Source organism: Athene noctua, chromosome 1, assembly GCF_965140245.1.
Source record: "Athene noctua chromosome 1, bAthNoc1.hap1.1, whole genome shotgun sequence".
In the NCBI taxonomy this organism is placed as follows: domain Eukaryota; kingdom Metazoa; phylum Chordata; class Aves; order Strigiformes; family Strigidae; genus Athene; species Athene noctua.
The window spans coordinates 265328592-265353174 of NC_134037.1; the positions used below are offsets into that span (position 1 = coordinate 265328592).

The 24583-nt window shown below is 75.7% G+C and overlaps 5 protein-coding genes across 8 annotated transcripts; 3 read left to right on the forward strand and 2 right to left on the reverse strand.

Moving 5' to 3' along the window:
- Positions 1-205: 205 nt before the first annotated feature.
- CNGA4 (cyclic nucleotide gated channel subunit alpha 4) lies at positions 206-3307 on the forward strand. The gene is made up of 5 exons (XM_074901821.1): positions 206-261; positions 352-462; positions 541-647; positions 1241-2215; positions 2298-3307. The coding sequence occupies exons 1-5, from the start codon at positions 206-208 to the stop codon at positions 3305-3307; spliced, it is 2259 nt and encodes a 752-aa protein (XP_074757922.1).
- Positions 3308-3913: 606 nt separating this feature from the next.
- CCKBR (cholecystokinin B receptor) lies at positions 3914-6133 on the forward strand. Its single transcript, XM_074933379.1, has 5 exons — positions 3914-4120; positions 4571-4822; positions 4906-5179; positions 5284-5411; positions 5566-6133. Exons 1-5 carry the CDS (start codon positions 3979-3981, stop codon positions 6078-6080), a joined length of 1311 nt encoding a protein of 436 aa, XP_074789480.1. The 5' UTR covers positions 3914-3978; the 3' UTR covers positions 6081-6133.
- Positions 6134-8432: 2299 nt separating this feature from the next.
- SMPD1 (sphingomyelin phosphodiesterase 1) lies at positions 8433-12198 on the forward strand. Its single transcript, XM_074933389.1, has 6 exons — positions 8433-8672; positions 9221-9984; positions 10634-10805; positions 10895-10971; positions 11495-11640; positions 11710-12198. The coding sequence occupies exons 1-6, from the start codon at positions 8442-8444 to the stop codon at positions 12120-12122; spliced, it is 1803 nt and encodes a 600-aa protein (XP_074789490.1). The 5' UTR covers positions 8433-8441; the 3' UTR covers positions 12123-12198.
- A 358-nt stretch (positions 12199-12556) lies between these two features.
- APBB1 (amyloid beta precursor protein binding family B member 1) lies at positions 12557-19138 on the reverse strand. Of its 4 annotated transcripts, XM_074920174.1 has the most exons (15): positions 19089-19138; positions 17937-18797; positions 16753-16946; positions 16522-16578; positions 16355-16440; positions 16179-16215; positions 15815-15943; positions 15621-15748; positions 15236-15241; positions 14983-15097; positions 14342-14426; positions 13748-13831; positions 13542-13657; positions 13289-13465; positions 12557-13222 (listed from the first exon to the last, which is right to left on the reverse strand). In XM_074920174.1, exons 2-15 carry the CDS (start codon positions 18592-18594, stop codon positions 13055-13057), a joined length of 2040 nt encoding a protein of 679 aa, XP_074776275.1. In that variant the 5' UTR covers positions 18595-18797; positions 19089-19138; the 3' UTR covers positions 12557-13054. The 4 variants fall into 4 exon arrangements, with proteins under 4 accessions (XP_074776275.1, XP_074776267.1, XP_074776249.1 ...); XM_074920166.1 differs by lacking the exon at positions 15236-15241; XM_074920148.1 differs by lacking the exon at positions 15236-15241 and having other exon boundaries at positions 13748-13853.
- Positions 19139-20334: 1196 nt separating this feature from the next.
- On the reverse strand, positions 20335-23908 carry HPX (hemopexin). Its single transcript, XM_074933403.1, has 10 exons — positions 23813-23908; positions 23637-23713; positions 23483-23563; positions 22961-23103; positions 22611-22764; positions 21712-21924; positions 21498-21605; positions 21137-21267; positions 20906-21050; positions 20335-20640 (listed from the first exon to the last, which is right to left on the reverse strand). The coding sequence occupies exons 1-10, from the start codon at positions 23872-23874 to the stop codon at positions 20414-20416; spliced, it is 1341 nt and encodes a 446-aa protein (XP_074789504.1). The 5' UTR covers positions 23875-23908; the 3' UTR covers positions 20335-20413.
- Between the last annotated feature and the right edge of the window lie 675 nt (positions 23909-24583).

A 24583-nucleotide genomic window follows, 5' to 3' on the forward strand; every position in this document is an offset into this window, starting at 1 on the left:
CCAGGGACGTGGCCGGTGTGGCCGCAGACACGGTCGCCTGCCGCCCGGGCGTGGCCCGTGACGCTGCCTCCCGCCGCGGCGCTGCCGTCCCGGGGGCCGCGGAGCCCCGGGGGCCGTTGCCGGGACGCGGCGGGCGCTGGCGCGGCCGAGGGAGCGGCTCAGCGCGGGGCGGGGGCGCCGCGGGACCCCCCGGCTCAGCCCCGACATGGCCCGGCGCTGGCTCCGGCCCCGCGGCGACACCGGCACCGGCCGCGCCGGGGGGTGAGCGAGGGGGGGGGCACGGCCGGGGCCGGGGGGGTCACGGCGCGGCTTGGGGGGGTCCTGAGGCGCCGGTGACCCCCCCCCCCGCAGCGCCGGCGGCCCCCGGGACTGGACCCTGGACCCCTCCGGGGACTGGCACCGGCGGTGGCTCTGCGTGGCCGCGCTGCCCGTCCTCTACGACTGGGTCGGCATCGTCTGCAGGTGCGGGGGCCGGGGGGCCGGGGGGCCGGGGGGCGCGGGGGGGTCCCGGGGGTCCGGCCCCGGTGACGCCGCGGGCAGGTGCTGCTTCCCGGGGGTGCAGGAGCAGCTGTCGGGGCTGTGGCTGGGCCTGGACTGGGCGAGCGACGGGATCTACCTGATGGACGTGGGCCTGCGCCTGCACACCGGTCAGCCCCGCGCCCCGCAGCGCCCCGCAGCGCCCCACAGCCCGCCCCACAGCCCGCCCCACAGCGCCCCGCAGCGCCCCGCAGCGCCCCACAGCCCGCCCCACAGCCCGCCCCACAGCCCGACTCACAGCGCCCCACAGCGCCCCGCAGCCCGACCCACACCGCCCCACAGCGCCCCGCAGCGCCCCACAGCCCGACCCACGGCGCCCCACAGCGCCCCACAGCGCCCCACAGCCCGACCCGCAGCGCCCCACACCGCCCCACAGCGCCCCACAGCCCGACCCACAGCCCGACTCACAGCGCCCCACAGCGCCCCACATCCCACCCCACACCTGCCCCGTGCCTGCCCCACGTCCTGCCCCACATCCAACCCCAGGTCTGCCCCACACCTGCCCCTCTCCCACCCCACCCCTGCCCCACGCCTGCCCCCCCCCCACCCCACACCTGCCCATGACTCAGCGCCCCAACCCCACCAGCACCTCCCTCCCCCCGGTCCCCCCTCGCTGGGGACCCCCCCCGGTGCCATCGCGGCCCCTCGGGGACCCCCTGGGCGACGCGTGGGGGGCCGGGGGGCGCTGACGGGCCCCCCCCAGGTTTCCTGGAGGACGGGGTGCTGGTGCGGGACCTCGGGCGCGTCCGCCGGCGCTACCTGCGCTCCCCGACCTTCCGCTGGGACGCGGCGTCGCTGCTGCCGCTGGCGCTGCTCTGCCCGGCCTGGGCCGGCCCGGCGGCACGTGCCAACCGCTGCCTGCGGGCCCCGCGCCTGCTCGAGGCCCTGGAGCGCTGGGAGACGCGCACGGGCCGCCCCAACGCCCTCCGCCTGGCCCGGCTGGTGCTGCTGGCGCTGGTGGCCATCCACTGGCACGCCTGCCTCTACTTCGCGCTCTCGGCGCGCCTGGGGCTGGGCACCGACGCCTGGGTCTGCCCCAACGCCACGCGCCCGCTGCGCCGCTACCTGCACAGCGTCTACGTCTCCACGCTGGTCCTGGCCACCGTGGGCGACACGCCGGAGCCGCGGCGCGAGGCGGAGTTCCTCTTCGCCACCGCCGGCTTCCTCCTGGCCGTGCTGGGCTTCGCCGCCGTCACCGGCGGCGTCGCTTCCGTCATCGCCAACGTCAACGCGGCCGACGCCGCCTTCTACCCCGACCCCGCGCCGGTGCTGCGGTACCTGCGGGCGCGGGGCGCGGGCGGGCGGCTGGCGCGGAGGGTGACCCGCTGGCACCGGCACCTGCGGGCGCAGCGCAAGCCGCCGGCGGAGCGGGAAGCCCTGCGGCACTTGCCGCGGGGGCTGCGGGCCGAGGTGGCCGCCAGCGTCCACCTGCCGGCCCTGCGGCGCGTGGAGCTGTTCCGGGGCTGGGGGGGCGGCGTGTTGCGGCAGCTGGTGCCGCGCCTGCGCCCGCAGGTCTTCGGCCCCGGCGAGTTCGTTTGCCGCCGGGGCGACGTGGGGCGCGAGATGTACTTCGTGCGCGAGGGCCGCCTGGCCGTGCTGGCCGACGACGGCGTCACGCGGCTCGCCGTCCTGGGCCAGGGGCTCTACTTCGGGGAGATCAGCCTCATCAACATCAGAGGTGAGACCCCCCCAGCCCCGCGACCCCCTCCGCGCCCCGCCGTGCCCCCCCCGGCCTGACCGCGGCCCCGCCGCCCGCCCAGGGAACGCGGCGGGGAACCGGCGCACGGCCGACATCGTCAGCATCGGCTACTCCGACCTCTTCTGCCTGGCCAAGGAGGACCTGGCGGAGGTGCTGGCCGAGTTCCCCCGCGCCCGCGCCGCGCTGGAGGCCAGGGGCCGCCGGCTCCTGCTGCGGGCCGGCAAGCTGGACGCGGGCGCCGAGGCGGCGGCGGCGGAGGCCGAGCGGCGGGCGCGGGCGCTGGAGGGGGCCCTGGGGGGGCTGCGGGCGCGGGCGGCCCGGCTGCTGGCCCAGCTGGAGGCCGGCACCCACACGTTGGCCCAACGGGTCCAGCGCCTCGAGGAGCGGCTGCGGGACGGGAGAGGCGGGGCCCCCCGAAAAGGGGGTCCTGCAGGGGGAGGGGGCCCCCCCGGGGCGCACAGTCCCGGCGGGGTGCAGGGTCCCCGCAAGGCACAGGGTGTCCCCAGGGTGCAGGGTCCCCCGGGGGCTCCCAGTGGGGCGCAGGGTCCCCCCAAAGCACAGGGTGCCAGTGCGGCGCAGGGTCCCATCAGAGCAGAGGGACCCCCCAAGGCAGAGGGTGCCACTGGGGTGCGGGGTCCCCCCAAAGCACGGGGTGTCCCCGGGGCACAGGCTCCCATCAGGGCACAGGGACCCCCCAAAGCACAGGGTGTCCCCAAGGTGCAGGGTCCCCTGCGGGCTCCCAGTGGGGTGCGGGGTCCCATCAGGGCGCAGGGTCCCCCCAAGGCACAAGGTCCCACTGGGGTGCGGGGTCCCCCCAAAGCACAGGGTCCCCCCGGGGCACAGGGTCCCATCAGGGCTCAGGGACCCCCCAAGGCAGAGGGTGCCACTGGGATGCGGGGCCCCCGCAAGGCACAGGGTGTCCCCAGGGCGCAGGGTCCCCCGGGGGCTCCCAGTGGGGCGCAGGGTCCCCCCAAAGCACAGGGTGCCAGTGGGGCGCAGGGTCCCGTCAGGGCGCAGGGACCCCCCAAGGCACAAGGTCCCCCCGGGGCACAGGGTCCCCCCATGGCGTAGGGGCCCCCATGGCTCGGGGTCCCCCCGGGGTCCCGCGGGGGGGGTCGGGGGCTCCGGGCCCCCGCGCTGGGGGTTCCCTGGGGGCGGGGCCGCAGCGGCCCCCGCTGCCGGGTGCCGGCGCCGCGCGTCGCCAGGCAACGGGGACCGGGGCTGGCGGGGACCGCGGCGCCGCCGCCGAACCGGGACGGGACGGGGGGTCCCGGGGGGTCCCGGGGGTCCCCGGAAACCGGCGGCGGGAACCGGCGGGGGGAGGCGGGTGACCCTGGGGGAGGGGGTGTCAGGTCGGGTCCCCCAGCCCCGGGGCCACCCGCCGGGCAGCTCCCGCCCCGCCGCCACGGTGACCCCCCCCGACCCGCCAGCCCCGTGCGAGCCCCCCCCCGACCCCCCGACCCCCCCCGGGGTCCCGCCGGCTCCGGCTTCAGCCCCCCCCCGCGCTGCCGCTGCTCCCCCCCCGCCAGCCCCGGCGCCCGCACCCCCCGCATCCCCCCGCACCCCCCCTTCTCCCCGCGTCCCCCCGCTCCTCCCACCGGCCCCCCCGCCCCCGGCCCGGCCCCCCCGGGCGCCGCCTCCGCTCACTCTCCCGCCGGCTCCGGAGCGGAGCGGAACCGCTTCCCGGGGCCGGTTCCCGGGGCCGGTGATGGGCGCGGGTCGGGTCTGACGGCGGCTCCGCCATGGACCCGCCGCCCCTCAACGAGTCTCTGCGGGAGCTGCTCTGCCGCCCCGGGAACGGCTCCGGGAACGGCACCGGCACCGGCACCGGCTCCGCCTGCGACCTCCTCCGCAGGGGCCTCCGCGGGCCCCCGGCGCCCAGAGGTGAGACCGGGAGGGGTCGGGAGGGATCCCCGCCGTCCCTCCCGGTGCCCCCCGCTGCAGCGCGCAGCCCCCCCGCGCCCCCGTCCCGCTCCGTTCTATCCCGGTTCTGCCCCGGCTGCCCGGTGCGAGCCGGGGGCCGCGGGAAGGTGGGTGGCGGGGAGGGGGGGTGGGACCGTGGAGCCGGGATCCCCTCCCCGCTCCATCCGCGGCCGGGTGCGACGGCAGCCCCGGGGGTCCCGTCCCGGGGCGCGGCGGCAGCCCCGTCCCCCCCCCCCGCGGTGTCCCCGGGGTGACACGGGGCGGGGGGGGGGCGCACACACGGTGGGTCCGGCCGCGGTTCGGGGCCGCCGAGGGGAGCGTGTCCGTGCGCCCGTCCGCGGCGGCCGGTGGCGCCCCGGGTCCGGCACCTGCGGGCACACGCCACCGCCGCGCCCCCGGCCGCCCCCCCAGAGCTGGACCTGACGGTGCGCGTCCTGCTCTACGCCCTGATCTTCGCGCTGAGCGTCGGGGGCAACGCGGTGGTGGTGGCGGTGCTGGCGCTGAACCGCCGCCTGCGCACGGTCACCAACGCCTTCCTGCTGTCGCTGGCGCTGAGCGACCTGCTGCTGGCGCTCTGCTGCATGCCCTTCACCCTCCTGCCCAACCTCATGGGCACCTTCGTCTTCGGCGAGGCCGTCTGCAAGCTCATGGCCTACCTCATGGGTACGTGTGGCGGCGGCGGCGGCGGCGGCGGGGGGGTCACCGCGCGCCGCCCTCCCCGCGCTGACCCGCCCGCCCGCCCGCAGGCGTCTCGGTGTCGGTGTCCACCTTCAGCCTGGTGGCCATCGCCATCGAGCGGCACAGTGCCATCTGCCACCCGCTGCAGTCCCGCGCCTGGCAGACGCGCTCGCACGCCCGGCGCGTGGTGGCCGGCACCTGGCTGCTCTCGGCGCTGCTGATGCTGCCCTACGCCGTGTACAGCACCACGCGCCCCGCGGCCCCCCCCGGCGCCGCCCCCCCGCCGCCCGGCGTCACCCGCTGCACCCACGACTGGCCCGGGGACCGCGTGCGCCAGGCCTGGTGAGGCGGCGGCGGCGGGGCGGGGGGGCGGCGGGACCCCCCCCCTCGGTCCGTCCCGGATTCGGGGGGGGACGCGCGCGGTGACGGGCGCCGGCTCCTTGCAGGTACGTGCTGCTGCTCCTCATCCTCTTCTTCATCCCGGGCGCGGTGATGGCGGCGGCCTACGGGCTCATCTCCCGCGAGCTCTACCGGGGCATCCGCTTCGAGCTGGACATCAAGGGCGAGGCCGGAGGTGAGCGCGGGGCCGGGGGGGCATGCGGGGGGGCCGGGGGGCTGCGGCACCCCTCGCCCTGACCGCGCGTGTGCGTGTCTGTGTGTGTGTGTGTGTCTGTGTGTGTGTGTGTGTCTGTGTGTGTGTGTGTGTCTGTGTGCGTGTCCCCCCGCAGCCCGGGAGGCGCCGCCGGCGGCGTGCGACGAGGGGGACGGGTGTTACCTGCAGCTGTCGCGGCCCGGGGGGGCGGTGGAGCTGCGGGCGCTGGGGGCGCCGCCGGAGCGGGGGGGCGGCGGGGGCTCGCGGGTCAGCGGCGCCGAGGCCAAGATGGCGGCCAAGCGGCGGGTGATCCGCATGCTGGTGGTCATCGTGGCCACCTTCTTCGTGTGCTGGCTGCCCGTCTTCGCCGCCAACACGTGGCGCGCCTTCGCGCCGCGGGCGGCCCAGCGGGCGCTGGGGGGGGCGCCCATCTCCTTCATCCACCTCCTGTCCTACGCCTCGGCCGGCGCCAACCCGCTCATCTACTGCCTCATGAACCGCCGCTTCCGCCGCGCCGCCGCCAGCACCTGCGCCCGCTGCCGCCGCCGCCGCCCGCCCCGCCGGCCCCCCCCCGGCGAGGAGCCGCCCCCCGCCTCCGCCTCGCTCTCCAAGTTCAGCTACACCACGGTCAGCAGCCTCGGCCCCCCCTGAGCCCCCCCGAGCCCCCCGCACCGCGGGCCCCCCCGGCCTGACGGGTGCGGGTGTCCCCGCCCCCCCATCCCCGGATCTGGCCGCAAATAAAGACCCCGAGCCCCCCCGCCCCCCCGCCGCCTCCCGCCGCGTCGGAACGGGGGGAACGGGGGGAGCGGGGGGGAGCGGGGGGCCGGAGGGCCCTGAGCCGGGGGGGCCGTGGCGGTGTCAGCGCGGGCAGAGGGAACCGAGAGACGGTGTGACCCCCGGGTGGGGACACGGGCGGGAACGGGGGGCACAGACACACGGTGACACACAGACACAGCGAGACACGGTGACACACACACACGGTGTCACTCACGGTGTCACACACACGGTGACACACACACACACGGTGACACACACAGATGGTGACACATGCAGGGACACAGAGATGGTCACACACACACATGGTGACACAGACACGGTGAGACACGACACACTAACACACACGGTGATACACATGGTGATACACACGGTGACACACACACACGGTGTCACTCACAGGGACACAGAGATGGTCACACACACATGGTGACACAGACACAGTGAGACATGACACACACAGTAACACACACACAGTAAGACACACGGTGACACACACAGGGACACAGAGATGGTCACACACACGGTGACACACACACACACACAGTGACACACACACACACACAAACACGAACACAGACAGTGACACACACAGACGTGACACACGCACAGACACGGACACATGGTCACACACACACGGTGACACACACACACACAGTGACACACACACAGACACGAACACAGACAGTGACACACACAGACGTGACACAGACACGGACACATGGTCACACACACGGTGACACACACACACACACAGTGACACACACACACACACACAGACATGAACACAAACAGTGACACACAGACGTGACACACGCACAGACACGGACACATGGTCACACACACACAGTGTCTCACACACACAGACATGGTGACACACACACACACAGAGTGCCACACAGCCCTGCAGTGTCACACCCCCAGTGTCACCCACACTCACAGTGTCACACACATGCAGTGTCACGCACACTCACGCGGTGTCACTCACAGTGTCACTCACACACAGTGTCACACACACACACGGTGTCACACGGTGTCACTCACACACACAGTGTCACACACACACACAGTGTCACTCACACGGTGTCACACACGGTGTCACACATGGTGTCACTCCCACACGGTGTCACTCACACACACACGGTGTCACTCACACACGGTGTCACACGGTGTCACACGGTGTCACACTCACGGTGTCACACACACACACGGTGTCACACACACGGTGTCACACACACTCACACACGGTGTCACTCACACACTCACACACGGTGTCACACACACGCTGTCACACACACTCACACACGGTGTCACACACGGTGTCACGGTGTCACACACACGGTGTCACTCACACACGGTGTCACACACGGTGTCACTCACACACAGTGTCACTCACACACGGTGTCACTCACACACGGTGTCACACACGGTGTCACACACGATGTCACTCACACATGGTGTCACACTCACACGGTGTCACTCACACAGTGTCACACACGGTGTCACTCACACACACGGTGTCACTCACACACGGTGTCACACTCACACGGTGTCACTCACACGGTGTCACACACGGTGTCACACACACGGTGTCACTCACACACGGTGTCACTCACACGGTGTCACACACTCACACACGGTGTCACTCACACACACGGTGTCACACACTCACACACGGTGTCACTCACACACACGGTGTCACACACTCACACACGGTGTCACACACACGGTGTCACACACTCACACACACGGTGTCACTCACACACGGTGTCACTCACACGGTGTCACACACACACGGTGTCACTCACACACACGGTGTCACACACTCACACACGGTGTCACACACGGTGTCACTCACACACACGGTGTCACACACGGTGTCACTCACACGGTGTCACACACTCACACACGGTGTCACACACTCACACACGGTGTCACTCACACGGTGTCACACACTCACACACGGTGTCACACACTCACACACACGGTGTCACTCACACTCACACACTGTCACCCCCCGTGTCACCCCGGGGGGGGCGGGGCAGCACCCCCAGCGGGACGCCGCACCCCCAGACCCCACGTGACTCCATTTCCCATCGTGCCCCACGTGACGCCGTTTAAAGGCGCCGCCCTCAGTTCCTCCCCGTTCCCGCCCCCTTTCCCTGCCGGCCCCGCCCACCCCGCGGCCCCGCCCTCGGCCCCGCCCACCCCGTGACCGCGGCCCCGCCCCGTCCCGCCATGGCTCCGCGGGTTCAGGGCCCCGGCCCGGGGCTGCCGCTGCCGCTGTCGCTGTCCCTGGCGCTGTCGCTGTCCCTGGCGCTGTCGCTGTCCCTGGCGCTGGCGGGGCCGTCGGGGCCCCCCCCCGCCGCCGGGGACCCGCTGCTGGAGGCGGCGGCGCGCTGGGGGTGGCGGAACCTGTCGTGCCCCGTGTGCCGGGGGCTGTTCGCGGCCCTGGACCTGGCGCTGCAGGTGGGGACCGGGGGGACGGGGGGGACCGAGGGGACGGGGGGGACCGGGGGGACGCGGACGCGGCGACCGGGGACACCGGGAGGGGACGGGCAGAGCGGGGACACCGGAGGGGGCCGGGACAGGTCGGGGATGGGCGGGGGACGGGACAGAGGGGTCGGGGTCACGGTCAGGGTCGGGGTCAGGGCAGGGACAGAGGGGACGGGGACGGGGACGGGGCCAGGACGGGGCCGGCGACCGCAGCTGGGCCGGGGCCGGGCCGGGATCTCGTGACGGGGCCGGGACGGGCCGGGGCACGTCGGGGCTCGTGACGGGCACGGGACAGGGACGGGGCCGGGACGGGGCGGGCGGGGGGTCCCCGGGGGCTCCGAGCCCGGTGGGTCCGGACGGTGACGGCGGGCGAGGGCGGCGATGGCGGCCGGGGGGCGAGGGCGGAGGCGGCCGCGGGCGGGCGAGGGCGGCGATGGTGGCGGCGGGCGACGGCGCTGCCGTCGGTCGCCGGCGTGGCCGTGCCGTGGGCCGCCGGCAGCCCTCCTCTCCCCTGGCCGCAGCTGGAGCCCACGGTGGCCCGCGTGGGGCGCATGGCGGCCCGGCTGTGCCAGGACCTGCGCCTGGCGCGCCCCGAGATCTGCCGCCAGGCCGTGCAGCTCTTCCAGCGCGACGTGCTCTCGGCCTGGGCCCGCTCCGTGCTGCGGCCGGCCGAGGCCTGCGGGCTCCTGCTGGGCCGCCGCTGCGGCCACTGGGACATCCTGGGCGACTGGAACGTCTCCCTGCCCGACACCCCCAAGCCGCCGGTGCGGCCCCCTGCTCCGCCGCCCCCCGGCGCGCCCACCGCCCGCCTCCTCTTCCTCACGGACCTGCACTGGGACCGCGGCTACACGCCGGGCAGCCCGGTGGCCTGTCCCGACCCGCTCTGCTGCCGCGGCCCGGCCCGCCCCGGCCCCGGCGGCGCCGGGTTTTGGGGCGATTACGGCAAGTGCGACCTGCCGCTGCACACCATCGAGGCGCTGCTGGCCCAGCTGCCCCCCGTGGCCACCTTCGCCGCCGCGTACTGGACCGGCGACATCCCGGCGCACAACGTCTGGCAGCAGAGCCGGCAGGACCAGCTGCTGGCCCTGCGCACCGTCACCGGGCTGCTGCGGCGGCACCTGGGCCCCCTGCCCGTCTACCCGGCCGTGGGCAACCACGAGGCCACTCCCGTCAACGCCTTCCCCCCGCCCTACGTGCGGGGCAACCAGTCCTCGGCTTGGCTCTACGACGCCATGGCCCAGGCCTGGCAGGACTGGCTGCCCCCCTCGGCGCTGGAGACCCTCCGGTGGGGCTCCGGGCTGGGGGCTCTGGGCCAGCAGGGCGGGCTGGGGGATGTGGGCTAGCAAGGGTCGGGGGGGGAGGGCTGGGCTAGCAGGGATTGACAGGGGGTCTGGGCTGGGGGCTTTGGGCTAGCAGGGGCTGTGCGGGGCTCCAGGCTGGGGGGCGGATTTGGGCTAGCAGGGATCAGGGGGGCTTTGGGCCAGCGGGGCTAGCTAGGGGATTTGGGCTAGCAAGGGTCAGGGGGGCTTCAAGCTGGGGCAGGGGTGGGCTAGCAGCAATTGATGGGGGCTGGGGGGTTTGGGCTAGTAGGGACTGGGGGGGGCTCCAAGATGGGGAGCTTCGGGCTAGCAGGGATGGGAGGGCTCTGGGCTGGGGGGGTGGGTTAGCAGGGATTGCTGGGGGTCTGGGCGGGGGGCTTTGGGCTAGCAGGGGCTATGGGGGGGCTCCAGGCTGGGGGGGCTTTGGGCTAGCAGGGATCGGGGGGGCTCAGCTGGGAGGGCCCAGACTCCGTACTGGGGGGACAGGGTGGGGGCCCCGGGCTAAGGGGGGCTCAGGGCTGGTTGGGGGGCAGGGGGCGCTCTGGGGGTGCCGGGGCGGACAGGGAGCGGGGGGGCAGCGCTGACCCCTGTGTCCCCCCCCCCGTGTCCCCCCAGGGCCGGCGGGTTCTACACGACGCGGGTCTGGCCGGGGCTGCGCCTCGTCGCCCTCAACATGAACTTCTGCTCCCAGGGCAACTTCTGGCTCCTCATCAACGCCACCGACCCCGCGGGGCAGCTCCAGTGGCTCGTGGGGGTCCTGGCGGCCGCCGAGCGGGCGGGCGAGAAGGTGGGGGGGGCGCGCGCGCTCGGCGGGGGCTGGGGGCGGTGAGGGGGGTCCCGGGCGCCCCCCAGCCCCCCCCCGTCGCCTCCCCCCAGGTGCACATCATCGGGCACATCCCCCCCGCCCACTGCCTGCGCAGCTGGAGCTGGAACTACTACCGCATCGTCAGCAGGTCAGCGACCCCGCCCCGGACCCCCAGCCTGGACCCCCGCCCCATATCCCCCCCCTGCCCTGTGCACCAGACCCTCAGCCCCCACCTGGGCCCCCACTCTGTGCCCCACACCCCCACTCTGAGCTGGACCCACCCCCAGTCCCTGCACCCCCACCCCCGTGTGCCAGACCCTCACCCTGTGCCTGACCCCCCCCCCAGAGCCCCACCCTGTGCGCCAGACCCGCACCCTGACCCCCGACTTCCATCCCGCACCCCCATGCTGTGCCAGACCCCCACCCTGTGCTGGACTCTGACCTGGACCCCCAGCCCCGCACCCCACACCCCCACCCTGCCCCAGACCCCCACCCCTGCCCGACCCACGGCAGCCCCCGCAGCGGGAGGGGGTTCGGGGGGGACGGTGCCGCGCCGGGGGTCGGTGCTTGGACCCCCCGACCCGCCCCGGCGCCGAGGGGCCCCTCCCGGCCCCCACACGCTCTGGGCCCCGGGCCGGGGGGTGCGGGTGCCCTGACGCCCGCGCCGGCAGGTTCGAGGGCACCATCGCGGCGCAGTTCTTCGGGCACACGCACCTGGACGAGTTCGAGGTGTTCTACGACGAGGAGACGCTGACCCGCCCCGTCTCCGTCGCCTTCGTGGCGCCCAGCGTCACCACCTACATCAACCTCAACCCCGGTGCGTGCCCAGGCCCCTCGCCCCCCCCGCGCCGCACGGCGCCCTTGACCTCGCCCCCCTCGCCCGCAGGCTACCGCGTCTACGAGGTGGCCGGCGCCTACCCCGGGAGCTCGCACGCGGTGCTGGACCACGAGACCTTCATCCTCAACCTGACCGAGGCCAACGCGGCGCCGGGGCTGCGGCCGCGCTGGCGGCGCCTCTACGGCGCGCGCGGGGCCTACGGGCTGCCCGGCGCCTTCCCCGCCGACTGGGACCGGCTCATCCGCCGCCTCCAGGACGACGAGCGGCTCTTCCAGCGCTTCTGGTTCCACCTGCACAAGGGGCACCCCCCGCGCCAGCCCTGCGGCCCCCCCTGCAAGGCCGCCCTGCTCTGCGCCCTCCGCACCGCCCGCTCCGCCGACCCCGGCCTCTGCCAGCCCCTGCGCCCGGCGCTGCCCTTCCCGCGCATCCAGGAGCTCTGGCGGCGGCGGCGGCTCTGCTGAGCGCGGGGGGGGACCGCGGGGGGGCCCCGGGGGGGCCGGGGCATGGCCCCGTGCACCATCACCCAATAAAGGTGCGACGGACCCAGCGGCTCCCGTGGGATGCACCGGGGGGTCCCCGCTGCCCCTAACCCCCCCCCCCCCCGTCACACCAAGGGGCCATCTAACACACCTGGGGGGGGTCCTCACTTTTCAACCCCCTCCCCACCACGCCAAGGGGCTGTCTAACGCTCAGGGGTGGCCCCCACTGCCCCTCACCCCCCCCCCCCCCCACCAAGGGGCTGTCTGATGCACAAGGCAGGGGGGCATCCGTGATGCTCCTCACACACACACACCCCCCCCCATCACACCAAGGGGCCATCTGACACACTTGGGGGGGCCCCGCTGCTCCTCACCCCCCCCCATCACACCAAGGGGCCGTCTGAGGCGCCGGGGGGTCCCCTGCCACGGGGGGGCCAGGCCGGGCTGGTGGAACAGGTTTATTAATTATTTAGTACGACACAGATCTTGGTTACGGGGGCTGCGGGAGCCCCCCGGCGCAGGTCAGGCCGCATGCATCAGGGCAGGGGGGCCCCGCGCCCCCCCCTCCCGCCTCCCCCCCCCCCTTCCCACTCTGCACCATCATCCCCCTCCGTGGGGGGTAGTCGGGGGGGGGGGAGGGGGGGCTCACCCCAGCTTGTGGGGTGGCGCAGGACCCCCAGCCCAGGGCGCAGGGCACCGGCCCTCACCGCGCACCCCCGGGGGGGGCACACACACGTGTCGGGGGGGGGGGGACGGGGGACACGCACACACACACACGCACGGACCCCCCCTCCCGGGGTCACCCCCCTCCCGGGGTCACCCCCCGGCGCCCCGCCGGCGCCGCCGTCCCCTCGGTGGCGGGGAGGGGAAGGGGGGGCTCCACGGCTGCCCCCCCCGCGCTGGTCTCCCCGCGCTCAGGGCGTCTGGGCGCCGAGGCGCCGGGGCTTGAGGCTGCCCAGGAGGGTCTGGACGCCGCGGCGGACCGAGGAGCCCACCCGGCGGGCCACCGAGTCGGCCGGCGGCGCGGGCAGGCAGGAGCTGGAGGCCTGTGGCCGCGCGTCCAGGCACTTCTGGTAGCGCAGCTGGGGGAGAGCGGGGTCAGCGTGGGGAGGCGCGGGGGGTCGGGGGGCGCGGGGGTCCCCGCTCACCATGCAGGCGGCCTGCAGCGCCTCGCTGAGCCCCGCGGCGTTGGGCTCGCACCAGACCATGTGGCAGCGGAAGGCGCCGGGCGCGCTGGCCATGATGAAGGCGAAGGAGCGGACGTCCCGGCCCACGCCCATGAAGGAGAGGAACCGCACGCGGCACTCGCACAGCACCGCCTCGCTCTGCGGGGGCACACGCGGGGCGGGGGGTCACTGCCGGCCCCCCCGCGCCCCGCCGCCCCCCGGGGGCCGCACGCACCTGCTGGTGGGTGATGGTGAGGGTGGCGGGGGCCACGCTGACCACGATGGGGGTCCAGCGCTCCCGGGCGCCGGCGGCCAGCGCCGCCTCCAGCGCCGCGTTGATCACGTCCATGCCTGCGGAGGGGCGGGGGGCTCGGGGGGGGCGCGGGGCACCCCCGGACCCCCCCCCCGGCCTCCCCCAGTGCCCCCCCGCCCCGCGCTCACCCACGGGTTTGGCGACGGGGACGCAGCCCAGGTAGCAAACGGGGAATTTCTGCACCACCTCGGACTTGGGCGCCGGGAACTCCACTGGGCACGGGGGGGCAGGGCGCTGCACCCCGACATCTGCCCCCCCGCACCCCGACATCCCCCCCCACACCCCGACATCTGCCCCACGCACCCCGACATCTGCCCCCTGCACCCTGCCATCCCCCCCGCACCCCGACATCTGCCCCCCGCACCCCGACATCTGCCCCCCCGCACCCCGACATCGCCCCTGCACCCTGACATCTGCCCCCCGCACCCCGACATCTGCCCCCCGCACCCAACATCCCCCCTGCACCCCACATCCCCCCTGCACCCCGACATCCGCCACCCTGCACCCCATCTGCCCCACCCCGCACCCCCACATCTGCCCCCCGCACCCCAACATCCCCCCTGCACCCCGACATCCCCCCCACACCCCGACATCCCCCCTTCCCCCCAACTGCCCCCTCCAAGCCGTGCAGCCCCCGGCTCCCCCCACCCCACACACTCGGCCTCTGGACACACGAGCCCCCCCCAGCCCCAGCCCCCCGCTGCCCCCCCCGACCCCCGTACCCTGGAAGGGGATCTCCACCAGCCTGGAGGGGTCCGTGCACAGACCGTTTGCCCCCGCCCGGGCGCTTCGTCGCTCCGCCATGATCTGGGGGGGGAGCATGGGGGGCCCGGCCCCCCCCCACAGTGTCACACCACAGCCCACGGCCCCCCACTGCCCCCCCACTGCCCCCCCGGGGACACCGGGGTGGGACAGGGGGGTCTCACCTGGGAGCAGAGCTCGGAGGTGGCTGAGTGGGGTCACCTGGGTCTGGGGGGGCGCGGGGGGAGTCCAGGGGGGGCTCAGGGAGTCTGGGGAGACTCAGGGGGCTCGGGGGGGGCTCAGGGGAGCCTCACCTGGGAACAAAGCTCAGAGCTTGCAGGGGGGGTCACCTGGGTCGAGGGGGGGGGCCCAGGGGAGTCCAGGGACTCTGGGGAGAGTCAGGGGGCTCAGAGGGGGTCATGGGGGGCTCCTGAGGGTCGGGGGGTGCTCGGGGGGGGCCCGGGGGGTCTCCCTTGGGAGCAGAGCTCAGAAGTGGCTGGGGGGGGTCACCTGGCTCCAGGTGAGGCCCAGGGGAGACCAGGGGGACTCAGGGGGCTCGGGGGGGGCCATGGGGGGCTCATAGGCGTCCGGAGGGGTCTGGGGGGGCCCGGGGGGGTCTCACCTGGGAGCAGACCTCGTGCAGGCTGGTGGCCACGTTCTTGGCGGGGCTCTCGCAGCGGAACACGTGGCACTTGAGCATCTGCGTCAGCTGGTCCCGCGCCACGTAGGCGAAGTCCCTGCGAGGAGGGGACCCCCCTCAGGACCCCCCCCGCCCCCCCTGAGCTCCCCCCAACTCCCCCCCCCCTCCCCGTGCCGCCCCCCCCAGCCCGGCGAGGGCCGGCACTGGGTGAACTGGTGCGGGGGGGCTGCCGTACCTCTCCCTGCGTCCCGGCGGCGCAGCAGGAGAGAGCCAGAGAGCGGAGTTAGAGGGGACGGGGCGGCCCCCCCAGAGCCCCCCCCGCGGGGGGGACACCCCCACCCGACCCACGAGTCCCCCTGGCGGGGTGGGCTCAGCCTCGGCACCCCCACACCCCCCCCAAAACACCCCCACGGCCCCACCCGCACCCAGATCCCCCCCCCCCCCGGCATGTCCCTGCGCCCCCCATGCCCCAGAGCCCCCCCCAGAACCCCACGTGCGCAGTGACCCCCCCACACCCCGATTCCCCGCACCCCACGTGTGGGACCCCCCCCAGACCCACACACCCCCCCATCCCCGGGACCGGCAGCCTCTGCCCCCCCGGCCCCCCCCGGCCCCCCCACCTGCCGCTGTCTCTCCCCACGCCCCAGACGCGGATCCCGGCCACGGGCTGCGCGTGCAGCAGGGCCCGATCCTGCGGGTCCACCAGCTTCAGCGTCTGGTTCTCCAGCAGCAGCAGCATCGCCCGGCCCTGGGGGGGGACAGCGGTGTCGGGGGGGTCGGGGGGGGGCGTGGGGGGCGTGTGGGGGGCACTCACCTCCCCGGGGGGGCCGCGCTGGTGCAGGCAGAGCTGGCGGATGCAGTTGTTGACGGCGACGCTGCTGCGGCCGGGGGCCAGCTCGTCCTCGCTCATCTCCACCCACCCCAGGGAGCGCACGGCGAAGCGCTGCGGGGGGGGCACGGCGTGGGGGGGGCCCCACACCCCCCCCACACACACACCCCCCCCCGATCCTCGGGGCAGGGCTCAGCGCCCCCATCCCGTGGCCGCACCGGGGTGTGACCTCGTGGGGGGGGTCCCAACCCCGGGGCTGAGCCCAGAGCCCGGGGGGGTCCCCACAGCGCGGGGGGGCCCAGCGGGGGGGCCCAGCCCCCAGCCCCCAGCCCCCAGCCCCCGCCCTTACCTTGCAGCCCGGTTTGTCCTCCTCAGCCCCGGCCGTGCTGCGGGAGCGGGGAGGGGGGGTCACTGGCTGCTACCCCCCCCCCCCCCACTGTCCGTGCCCCGAGTCCCACCTCCCCACACCCCCCACATGTACCCCCCCCACCCCCCCACTCCTCACCCCCCGGCCCCCCCACGCACCCCCCCCCCGGCGAGCTCAGGCCGGGGGACGGCGGCTCCTGGTCCCTGGCTCCGGGCTCGTCCTGCGCCTCCTCGGCCGCGGGGTCCTGGGGAGGGACGGGGGGGCTGGCAGGGCCCGGGCGCCGCGGGGTGCTGCCCCCCCCAGTGCCCCCCGTCCCCCGCCTCACCTTCCAGAACCCCCCCTCGCCGAAGCGCTCAGCCGGGGCGAAGCCCGTCCAGGAGAGCTGCAGGGAGAGGCGGGGGGGGGCTCAGGGCGCGCTGGGGGGCAGCCCCATGGACACCCCCCGGCCCCCCCCCCCCCCAGCACCGCGACAGCCACCCCACATCTACCCCATGGCAGCCCCACAGCCCCCCCCCCCCCGCGGCCACCCCGGGGCCCCCCCGCGCCCGGGACCCACCGGCGGCTCCTCTGCGGGGGGGTTCCCCCCCGGGGAGGGGGGGCCGCTGGCGCGGGCCAGCCCCGGGGGGGGCTCCCACTGGGTGGTGCCGGTGGGGATGTGCCAGTAGTAGGTGCCCGAGGTGTCCTGCACCCGCATCCATCCCGCGGGCAGGTCCGAGTCCGTCTCGAAGGAGTTGCGGGTCCAGAAGGAATCTGGGGGGGCCGGGGGGGCGGGGGGTCAGGGCTGGGCCCCTGCCGCGAGGCGGGGACCCCCGGGAGGGCTCCGGATCCCCCTCGCCGGGAGGAGGGGCCCTGTGGCCAGGCAGACACACCCCCCCCCCGCCCCGCAAACTGCCCCCCCCCCGGCCCCGCCCCCCCCCCCCCGGCCCTACCTGGGCAAGTGTCCAGCCGGCCGGTGGCCACGAAGCCGTCGGTGCCACACGCGGAGCCACCGGGGGGGCCCGTCCCGCCGCCGCCGCCCCCCCCGCCCCGTGGCCCCGCACCCCCGGGGTCCGACACCCGCCGGGGGGGGTCAGGACACCCCCCCGCCCCCCCCGCGGGCGCAGCCCGGGCCCCACGGCGGCCTCAGCCCCACGGCTGCGGGGCAGCGCGGGGCCGGTCCCCGGTCCCGTCCCGGCGCGGCGGCGCTCACCTGCGGCCGCGCTGGACCAGGCGTTTCCCCGGCAACCGGTGACGGCAGCGCCGGGATGCGCCAGCGGGACCGGGATGCGCGGGGGGGTGCGGGGGGCGGAGACCGGCACCGGCAGAAGCGGGGGGGCGGCGGCAGGGACGGGGGGCGCGGGGGGGCCTCAGCGCAGGGAGGTCACGGGGGTGCGGGGGGGGGGGGGGGCAGCCCAGGGTGGGCACCGGGGGCACGTGGAGGTGCCGAGGGGCACAAGGGAGGGCTGGGGGGCGTGGGGGGGGGGTGACGGTGCAGCAGGGCCGTGGGGCACAGCGGGGAGGGCGACAGCGAGGGGGGGGGCACACGTGGGGTGGGGGGGGGCACAACGGGGGGGTGGGAACAGCAGCCAAGAGGAACGGGGCAGGGGGGGACAGACAGCGGGGGGGGGCCGGGGGGCAGCAGCGGGGATCGGGAACGGGGGGACGGAGATGTGGGGCCGGCGGGGGCAGGGGGGCACGGGGCGGTTGGGGCGGCCGGGGGGGGGCAGGGCCGGGCCCCCCCGCCGCGGGGCCGGTGCCCACCTGCGTCGTCGGGGGAGCTGCCGGCGGGGCTGCCCTGGCTGAGCGTGGCCCAGCTCGAGTCCTCGTCGCTGCCGGGGCCGGGGCCGCGGCCCCCGAAGAGGAGGCTGGCGCTGGCGCTGCGGCCGTGCTCGCGGGGGGGCCCCCGCTCCCCGCTCGGCTCCGACTCGCCCGTCGTGGGGTCGCTCTGCACCGGCGTCGAGTCCCCGTCGTCGTCGTCCTCCTCCTCCTCATCCTCCTCCTCCTCCTCTTCGTCCTCGTCCTCCTCCTCCTCCTCCTCGTCCTCCTCCTCCTCGCGGGGGCCCCGCAGGTCGATGAGCAGGGGCAGGGCCCCCCCCCCGCCGGCGTTGCGGGCGTTGCGGGCCGCCACCCCCAGCTCCTCGGGGGGGGGCCCCAGCTCGTTGCGGTTCTGGTCCCGCCCGGCCGCCCGGCGCCGCTGGTTCTGTCCCTCCTTCACCCACTTGGCGTTGGCCGGTTCCTCGCCCGACGGCGCCCCCGGGCCCCCCCCGCCCTGCCCCTCGGTGCTGCCGTAGAGGGGGGGCCCCTGGGGGGAGCCGGGGGGGCCCTCGGGGGGCAGCAGCTCGGGGGGGCCGGGCAGCGCCAGGCTCAGCCCCAGGCAGTTGTTGTCGTTGTCGCTGCGTTTGCTCAGGGACCCCGACATGGCCGGGGGGGGGGTGGGGATGGGGCACGGGGTGGGGGGGACACACGGACACACACAGGGACGGGGGGGGGGCACGGGGAGCGGCGGCACCGCCCGGCGCTAGGGGACACGGCGGGTGCCCCCCCCGACGACCCCCGCCCTCACCTGCCGCTGGCGGAGGCTCCTACAGCCCCCGGGGCACCGGCACCTCCGCGTCCATCGGCCTGCGGGGGGGGCGCTGGGGAGCCGCGGGCCGGGGGGGGCGGCGCGTCCCCCGGCCCCCCGCGCCCACGGGACCCCCCCGGCCCCACCGTCCTGCCCCGGGACCCCCCCCCGGCCCCGGCTCCGCGGGGACTCCAGCCCCCCCCCCGGCCCCGGGACCCTCCGCCGCCCCCCCGCTCCCCGGCTGCCCCCCGGCCCCGCTCGGGCCCCCCCAGCGCAGGGCGGCGCCGGCCGGGCCCGTGCGTCCCCCCCCCCGCCCGGGGGCACCGGCCCCATCGCGGCCCGGCCGGTACCTGCGGCGGCTCCGGGGCGGGGGGGGGCGGGGGGCGGCGCTTCCGCTTCCGCTTCCGCGGGCGGGAACAGCGCCCCCACCCCCGGCACCGGCACCGGCCGCGATACCGGCACCGGCTGTGATACCGGCACCGATCATGATACCAGCACTGACCGCGATACCGGCACGGTGCGGGATTGACTCTGACCGTGATACCGGCACCGGCACGGCACGGCAGCGGCACCGACCGCGGTACCGGCAGCGCGGGTCCGTGCGCAGCAGCACGGGAGGCGGCAGCACCGTCCCGGTTCAGACGGCACCGAGCGGCCCCCCCGGCCCCCCCGGGCAGCGGGAGCCGCCCGCAGCAGGAGCTGTCGGTGCCACCCCAGGGGCCGGCACAGGGACACGCGTTGTGGCACGGCCCAGTACAGCCCAGCACAGCCCAGTACAGCCCAGTACAGCCCAGTACAGCCCAGTACAGCCCAGCTCAGCCCAGTACAGCCCAGTACAGCCCAGTACAGCCCAGCTCAGCCCAGCTCAGCCCAGTACAGCCCAGCACAGCCCAGTACAGCCCAGTACAGCCCAGCACAGCCCAGCACAGCCCAGCACAGCCCAGCTCAGCCCAGTACAGCCCAGTACAGCCCAGCTCAGCCCAGTACAGCCCAGTACAGCCCAGTACAGCCCAGCTCAGCCCAGCTCAGCCCAGTACAGCCCAGCTCAGCCCAGTACAGCCCAGCACAGCCCAGCTCAGCCCAGTACAGCCCAGCTCAGCTCAGTACAGCCCAGCTCAGCCCAGTACAGCCCAGTACAGCCCAGCTCAGCCCAGCACAGCCCAGCACAGCCCAGCTCAGCCCAGTACAGCCCAGCTCAGCTCAGTACAGCCCAGTACAGCCCAGAACGGCCCAGTACAGCCCAGCTCAGCTCAATACAGCCCAGCTCAGCCCAGCACAGCCCAGTACAGACCAGTACAGCCCAGCTCAGCCCAGCTCAGCCCAGCTCAGCCCAGCACAGCCCAGCCCGCACACTGGGGCACATTCCAGAACAACACATCCCAGTCGGCCCGGCATGCTGCGGTGCCCTGCGGCCCAGTTCATCCCAGTTCATCATCCCAGTACAGCCCCCACACCACATCCCCTGGGACCCACCCACCAGGAATCCCCCGACGCCCCCCCGGCGCCTGCACCCACCATGTCTTGCCAGGGTGGCGCAGGGACACGGGGACACTCTCGGGGGCACACGGGGACACACACACACACACACACACACGGTGACACTGCGCTGGCTCTCGGGGTGTCCCCGGGTTTTATTGTGCCCGAGCCCCGTCCCCGTCCCCCCCCCGCGGGTCCCTCACTGGGGACACTGGAAGAAGTCGGCGGCGATGCTGCGGGGGGGCGCGGGCTGGCGGGCGCCCAGCAGCTGCCCCACACTGGGGTACTGGTGGTAACTGGGCCCGCGGAAGAGGACGACGCCCTCGCGCGTGCACATGGCGGCGTCGACGCCCTCGTGGGGCAGCGGCAGCGGCTCCCCCGCCCGCCGGGGGCTCTCCCGCAGGTCCACCCGCCGCACCCGGTCACCTGGGGGGCAGCGCCGTCACCCCGCGGACCCCCCCGCCGGAGGGACCCCCCAAACCCCGGCACAGCCCCCCCAACCCTCACAGCCCCCCCAACCCCAACACAGCCCCCCAACACAGCCCCCCCCAACCCTCACAGCCCCCCCAACCCTCACAGCCCCCCCAACCCCAACACAGCCCCCCAACACAGCCCCCCCAACCCTCACAGCCCCCCCAACCCCAACACACCCCCCAACCGTCACGGCCCCCGGCCCCCCGCCCGCACCCACCGGCGATGAGGAAGAGCTCGGCCGAGCCGGGGCAGGTGAAGGCCGCGTCGGCGCTGTCGACCCCCAGCTCCTGGCGCAGCGGCCGCGGGTACCCGAGCACCCGGCGGGGGCCGCGCCCCGGCAGGAACGCCGAGACCCGGGAGCCCTGCGGGGGGCGGAGGGTGTGGGGCGCGGTGGGGCGCGGGGGGGCGCGGGGGGGCGCGGGGGGCGCGGGGGGGCGCGGGGTCCCACCTGGATCAGGTAGGAGCGTCCGTCCCAGGCGAAGGCGGCGCCCACCTCCCCCTCCAGGCCGGGCCAGGCCTGGGCCAGCGGCCACGCGTGGAGCCCGTCCCGGCGCCAGTCCAGGCGGAAGGAGACGTTCCCTGGCGGCGGGACCCACGGCCCTGACCCACGGCCCTGACCCACAGATCCTGCCCCCTGGACCCTTGCCCATGGCCCTCCCCCATGGCCGTGCCCCACCGACCCTGCCCCACACCCCTGCCCCGCAGCCAGCACCCCACAGCCCCGCGGCGCGGCTGGGAGGGCAGCCCTGCCCCACACCGCCCCACACCGCCCCACAACCGCCCCACACCGCCCCACAGCCCCCCCTCACCGCGGAAGGCGTGGATGTGCCCGTCGTCGTCGGAGAGAAGCGCCTGGAAGGGCTCGGGGCTGCAGCGCTCACCCGCCGCCCCCCACGAGGCGTTGCCGTGCCCGTGCCCTGGGGGGGCAGCGCTGGTGGCACCGGGACCCCCGGCCCGGGGGGGGGGGCAGAGGGGCCCCGTGGGGTCCCCGAGGGGCCCGTGTCCGGGGGGGCGGGCACTCACATCGGCCGGGGCAGGGTATGAAGAACTCGCGGAGGTCGCGGGGGTACCCGGGCGGCAGGTCCCCGGCGGGGGGGCGGAACCGCCAGAACCGGGGCCCCCGCAGGCAGAAGAAGCGGCCGAGCCAGCGCAGGGCGGCCCCGCAGGGCCCCGGCCCCGGCCACGCGCGCGGCTTCGTCACCCGCAGCCCCACGTCGAAGGCGAAAACCGTGTCCCCTGCGCGACGCCGCTGGCACCGACCCACGGACACACGGACACACGGACACACCGACCCACGGACACACGGACACACCAACCCACGGACACACGGACACACGGACACACGGACACACCGACCCACGGACCCACGGACACACCAACCCACGGACACACGGACACACGGACCCACGGACACACGGACACACCAACCCACGGACACACGGACACACGGACACACGGACACACCGACCCACGGACACACGGACACACCAACCCACGGACACACGGACACACGGACACACCGACCCACGGACACACGGACACACCAACCCACGGACACACGGACACACGGACACACGGACACACCGACCCACGGACCCACGGACCCACGGACACACGGACCCACGGACACATGGACACACCGACCCACGGACACACGGACACACGGACCCACAGCGCCCCCCCAACCCCCCATGGACCCCCATGAATCCCCCCCAACCCCCACGGCCCCCCTCAGCCCCCCCGCACCCCATGGACTCGCAGCCCTCCTGCACCCCACAGCCCCCCCACCCCACGGCAGCCCCCCCGCACAGCCCCCAGCCCCCCCGCACCCCATGGACTCGCAGCCCCCCCGCACCCCACAGCCCCCCCCCACCCCACGGCAGCCCCCCCCGCACAGCCCCCAGCCCCCCCGCGCCCCTCACCCTTGAAGAACAGCGCCATCTCCCCCCCGCACTCCTCGGGGTCACACTCCACGGCGGCGTCCACCCCCCCGGGCACCCCCGGGAACTCCTCCTCGATGCGCCGGGGGAAGCCGGGGAGCAGCCGCCCCCCCGCGTAGGCCCAGACCTGCTCGCCCTGCGGTGCCCGCGGGTGTCAGCCCGGGGGGGCCCCCCAGGACAGGCCCCCCCGCCCCACACCCCCCCCCAGGACCCGACGCCCCCCAGAACCGTCCCCACGGACCCGCTCGGGGGTCCGGGCAGCAGCGGGCCCCCCCCCCCCCCCCCGAGCAGCCCCCCGTGACGCGGTGTGGCCCCCCCGTGCCCCCCCGTGCCTGGAAGAGGAAGAGGCTCTCCTGCTCCTGGTGCCGCAGCCGCAGCGCCGCGTCCACGCGCCCCCCCAGCTCCGGCCAGGACGCGGCCAGGGGGCGGCTGCGGAGGCTGCCCCCCCCCGGGGCGCTCTCCCACACCTCCGGGCCTGGGCACGGACACGGACACTCCTGGGGCGCCCCGCGGCCCCGCACCCCCCCGCCGCCCCCCCCGGCCGCAGCTGAACCCCACTTGTGTACCCAGGCCCCCCATGGCCATCTGCCCCCCCCGGACCCCCCGCGCCGGGCTCATCCTCCCCCACCCACCCCGACTCAACAGCCCCATTCCCCCCCCAGACCCCACCTCCCACCCCCCCCAGACCCCATTTACCCCAATTCCACGGCCCCCCCCAAACGCCCCCAGACCCCTGACTCCCCGTGCCCCCCCCGTGCCCCCCCAGACCCTTTTCCTCGTCCCTCGCCCCCCCCCAAGCCCCGGGTCCCCCCGCTGTTCCCCCCCGGCCCCGTGCCCCCCCCCGTGCCCCCCACCTCTGAAGAAGACCATGGTGCCGTTCTCGGTCAGGGTGGCGGCGTCGAAGCCCCCCTCGTCCTGGCAGAGCTCGGCCAGGGCTGGGGGGGGTCGGGGGGGTGTCAGGATGGCGCAGACAGCCCCCCCGCCCCGCATCCCCCCCCGGGCACTCACCGGTGTCATTGTCGTTGCTGGGGGGCTCAGTCCCACGGGGGGGCCCTTCTGCCGCTGCCTCCGCTTTGGGGGGGGCCCTGGGGACAGGCAGCACCGGGGGGGTCGCAGCGCAGCCCCCCCCAGCCCCCCCGTCCGCGCCCCGCGGTGTCTCGCAGCCCCCCGGCCCCCCCACTCACAGCGGGTGGGCGCAGCCCAGGGCCAGGGCCCAGGCCAGGCAGAGCGCGGCGGGGACCCCCATGGCGTGGGGGGGGCCCGGCCCCCCCGGCCCTATATGTGGCGGGAGGGGCGGTTGCACAACGCGCCCTGCCCCGTTGCTCAACCCCCAACCTTCGGCCGGGCGGGGGGGCGCGGGGGGGGGGAAGGACGGGGCAGGGCACGGGGGGGGGGGGCAGGGACCCCCAACCCCCCCCCGGGGTGACGCCGGAGCCCCGGGGGCGGGGGGGTGGGCAGGGATGGGGTGAGGGTCCGGCCGCGGGGGGGTCAGACCTGGTAGGGGGGTTCAGCCCCGCCGGGGGGGGCTGCGGGGGGGGCTCAGCCCCCGCCGGGTCACAGCCCGTGACGTGGCAGGTCTGGGGGGGCGGGGGGGCCACCCCTCGGCATGGGGGCACTCGGGGGGGGGCTCTGACCCCGAGGGGGCAGGGCTGGGTGAGGGTCCGGCCGCGGGGGGGTCAGACCCCGCTATGGGGGTTCAGCCCCGAGTGGGGGGGGCAGGGGGGGCTGAGCCCCTGCTGGGACACAGCCTGTGACGTGGCAGGTGGGGGGGGCTGTAACCCCTTGACATGGGGGGGCTGGGGGGGGGGACAGGAATGGGGTGAGGGTCCGGCTGCGGGGGGGTGAAACCCTGATACGGGGGTTCGGCCCCGATGGGGGGGGCTCAGCCCCCCTGAGGCAGGGACAGGGCTCGGCCCTGACATGGCAAGACGGGGGGGGGGGTTTAGACCCTCGTG

Coding starts and splice junctions, on each gene's coding strand:
- HPX (XM_074933403.1), bottom strand. CDS start 23,874: ATGGGGGTCCCCGCCGCGCTCTGCCTGGCCTGGGCCCTGGCCCTGGGC. Junction 21,606..21,711: donor CATACCCTGCCCCGGCCGAT/GTGAGTGCCCGC, acceptor CTGCCCCCCCAG/GGCACGGGCACGGCAACGCC. Junction 20,641..20,905: donor CGAGCTCTTCCTCATCGCCG/GTGGGTGCGGGC, acceptor GCTGCCCCCCAG/GTGACCGGGTGCGGCGGGTG.
- CCKBR (XM_074933379.1), top strand. CDS start 3,979: ATGGACCCGCCGCCCCTCAACGAGTCTCTGCGGGAGCTGCTCTGCCGC. Junction 4,121..4,570: donor CGGGCCCCCGGCGCCCAGAG/GTGAGACCGGGA, acceptor CCGCCCCCCCAG/AGCTGGACCTGACGGTGCGC. Junction 5,180..5,283: donor GACCGCGTGCGCCAGGCCTG/GTGAGGCGGCGG, acceptor GGCTCCTTGCAG/GTACGTGCTGCTGCTCCTCA.
- APBB1 (XM_074920148.1), bottom strand. CDS start 18,594: ATGTCGGGGTCCCTGAGCAAACGCAGCGACAACGACAACAACTGCCTG. Junction 15,098..15,620: donor GTGGGGAGAGACAGCGGCAG/GTGGGGGGGCCG, acceptor CCCTCCTCGCAG/GGACTTCGCCTACGTGGCGC. Junction 13,466..13,541: donor TCACCATCACCCACCAGCAG/GTGCGTGCGGCC, acceptor GTGCCCCCGCAG/AGCGAGGCGGTGCTGTGCGA.
- SMPD1 (XM_074933389.1), top strand. CDS start 8,442: ATGGCTCCGCGGGTTCAGGGCCCCGGCCCGGGGCTGCCGCTGCCGCTG. Junction 8,673..9,220: donor CCCTGGACCTGGCGCTGCAG/GTGGGGACCGGG, acceptor CCCTGGCCGCAG/CTGGAGCCCACGGTGGCCCG. Junction 10,972..11,494: donor TACTACCGCATCGTCAGCAG/GTCAGCGACCCC, acceptor CCGCGCCGGCAG/GTTCGAGGGCACCATCGCGG.
- CNGA4 (XM_074901821.1), top strand. CDS start 206: ATGGCCCGGCGCTGGCTCCGGCCCCGCGGCGACACCGGCACCGGCCGC. Junction 463..540: donor TGGGTCGGCATCGTCTGCAG/GTGCGGGGGCCG, acceptor CGCCGCGGGCAG/GTGCTGCTTCCCGGGGGTGC. Junction 2,216..2,297: donor CAGCCTCATCAACATCAGAG/GTGAGACCCCCC, acceptor CCGCCCGCCCAG/GGAACGCGGCGGGGAACCGG.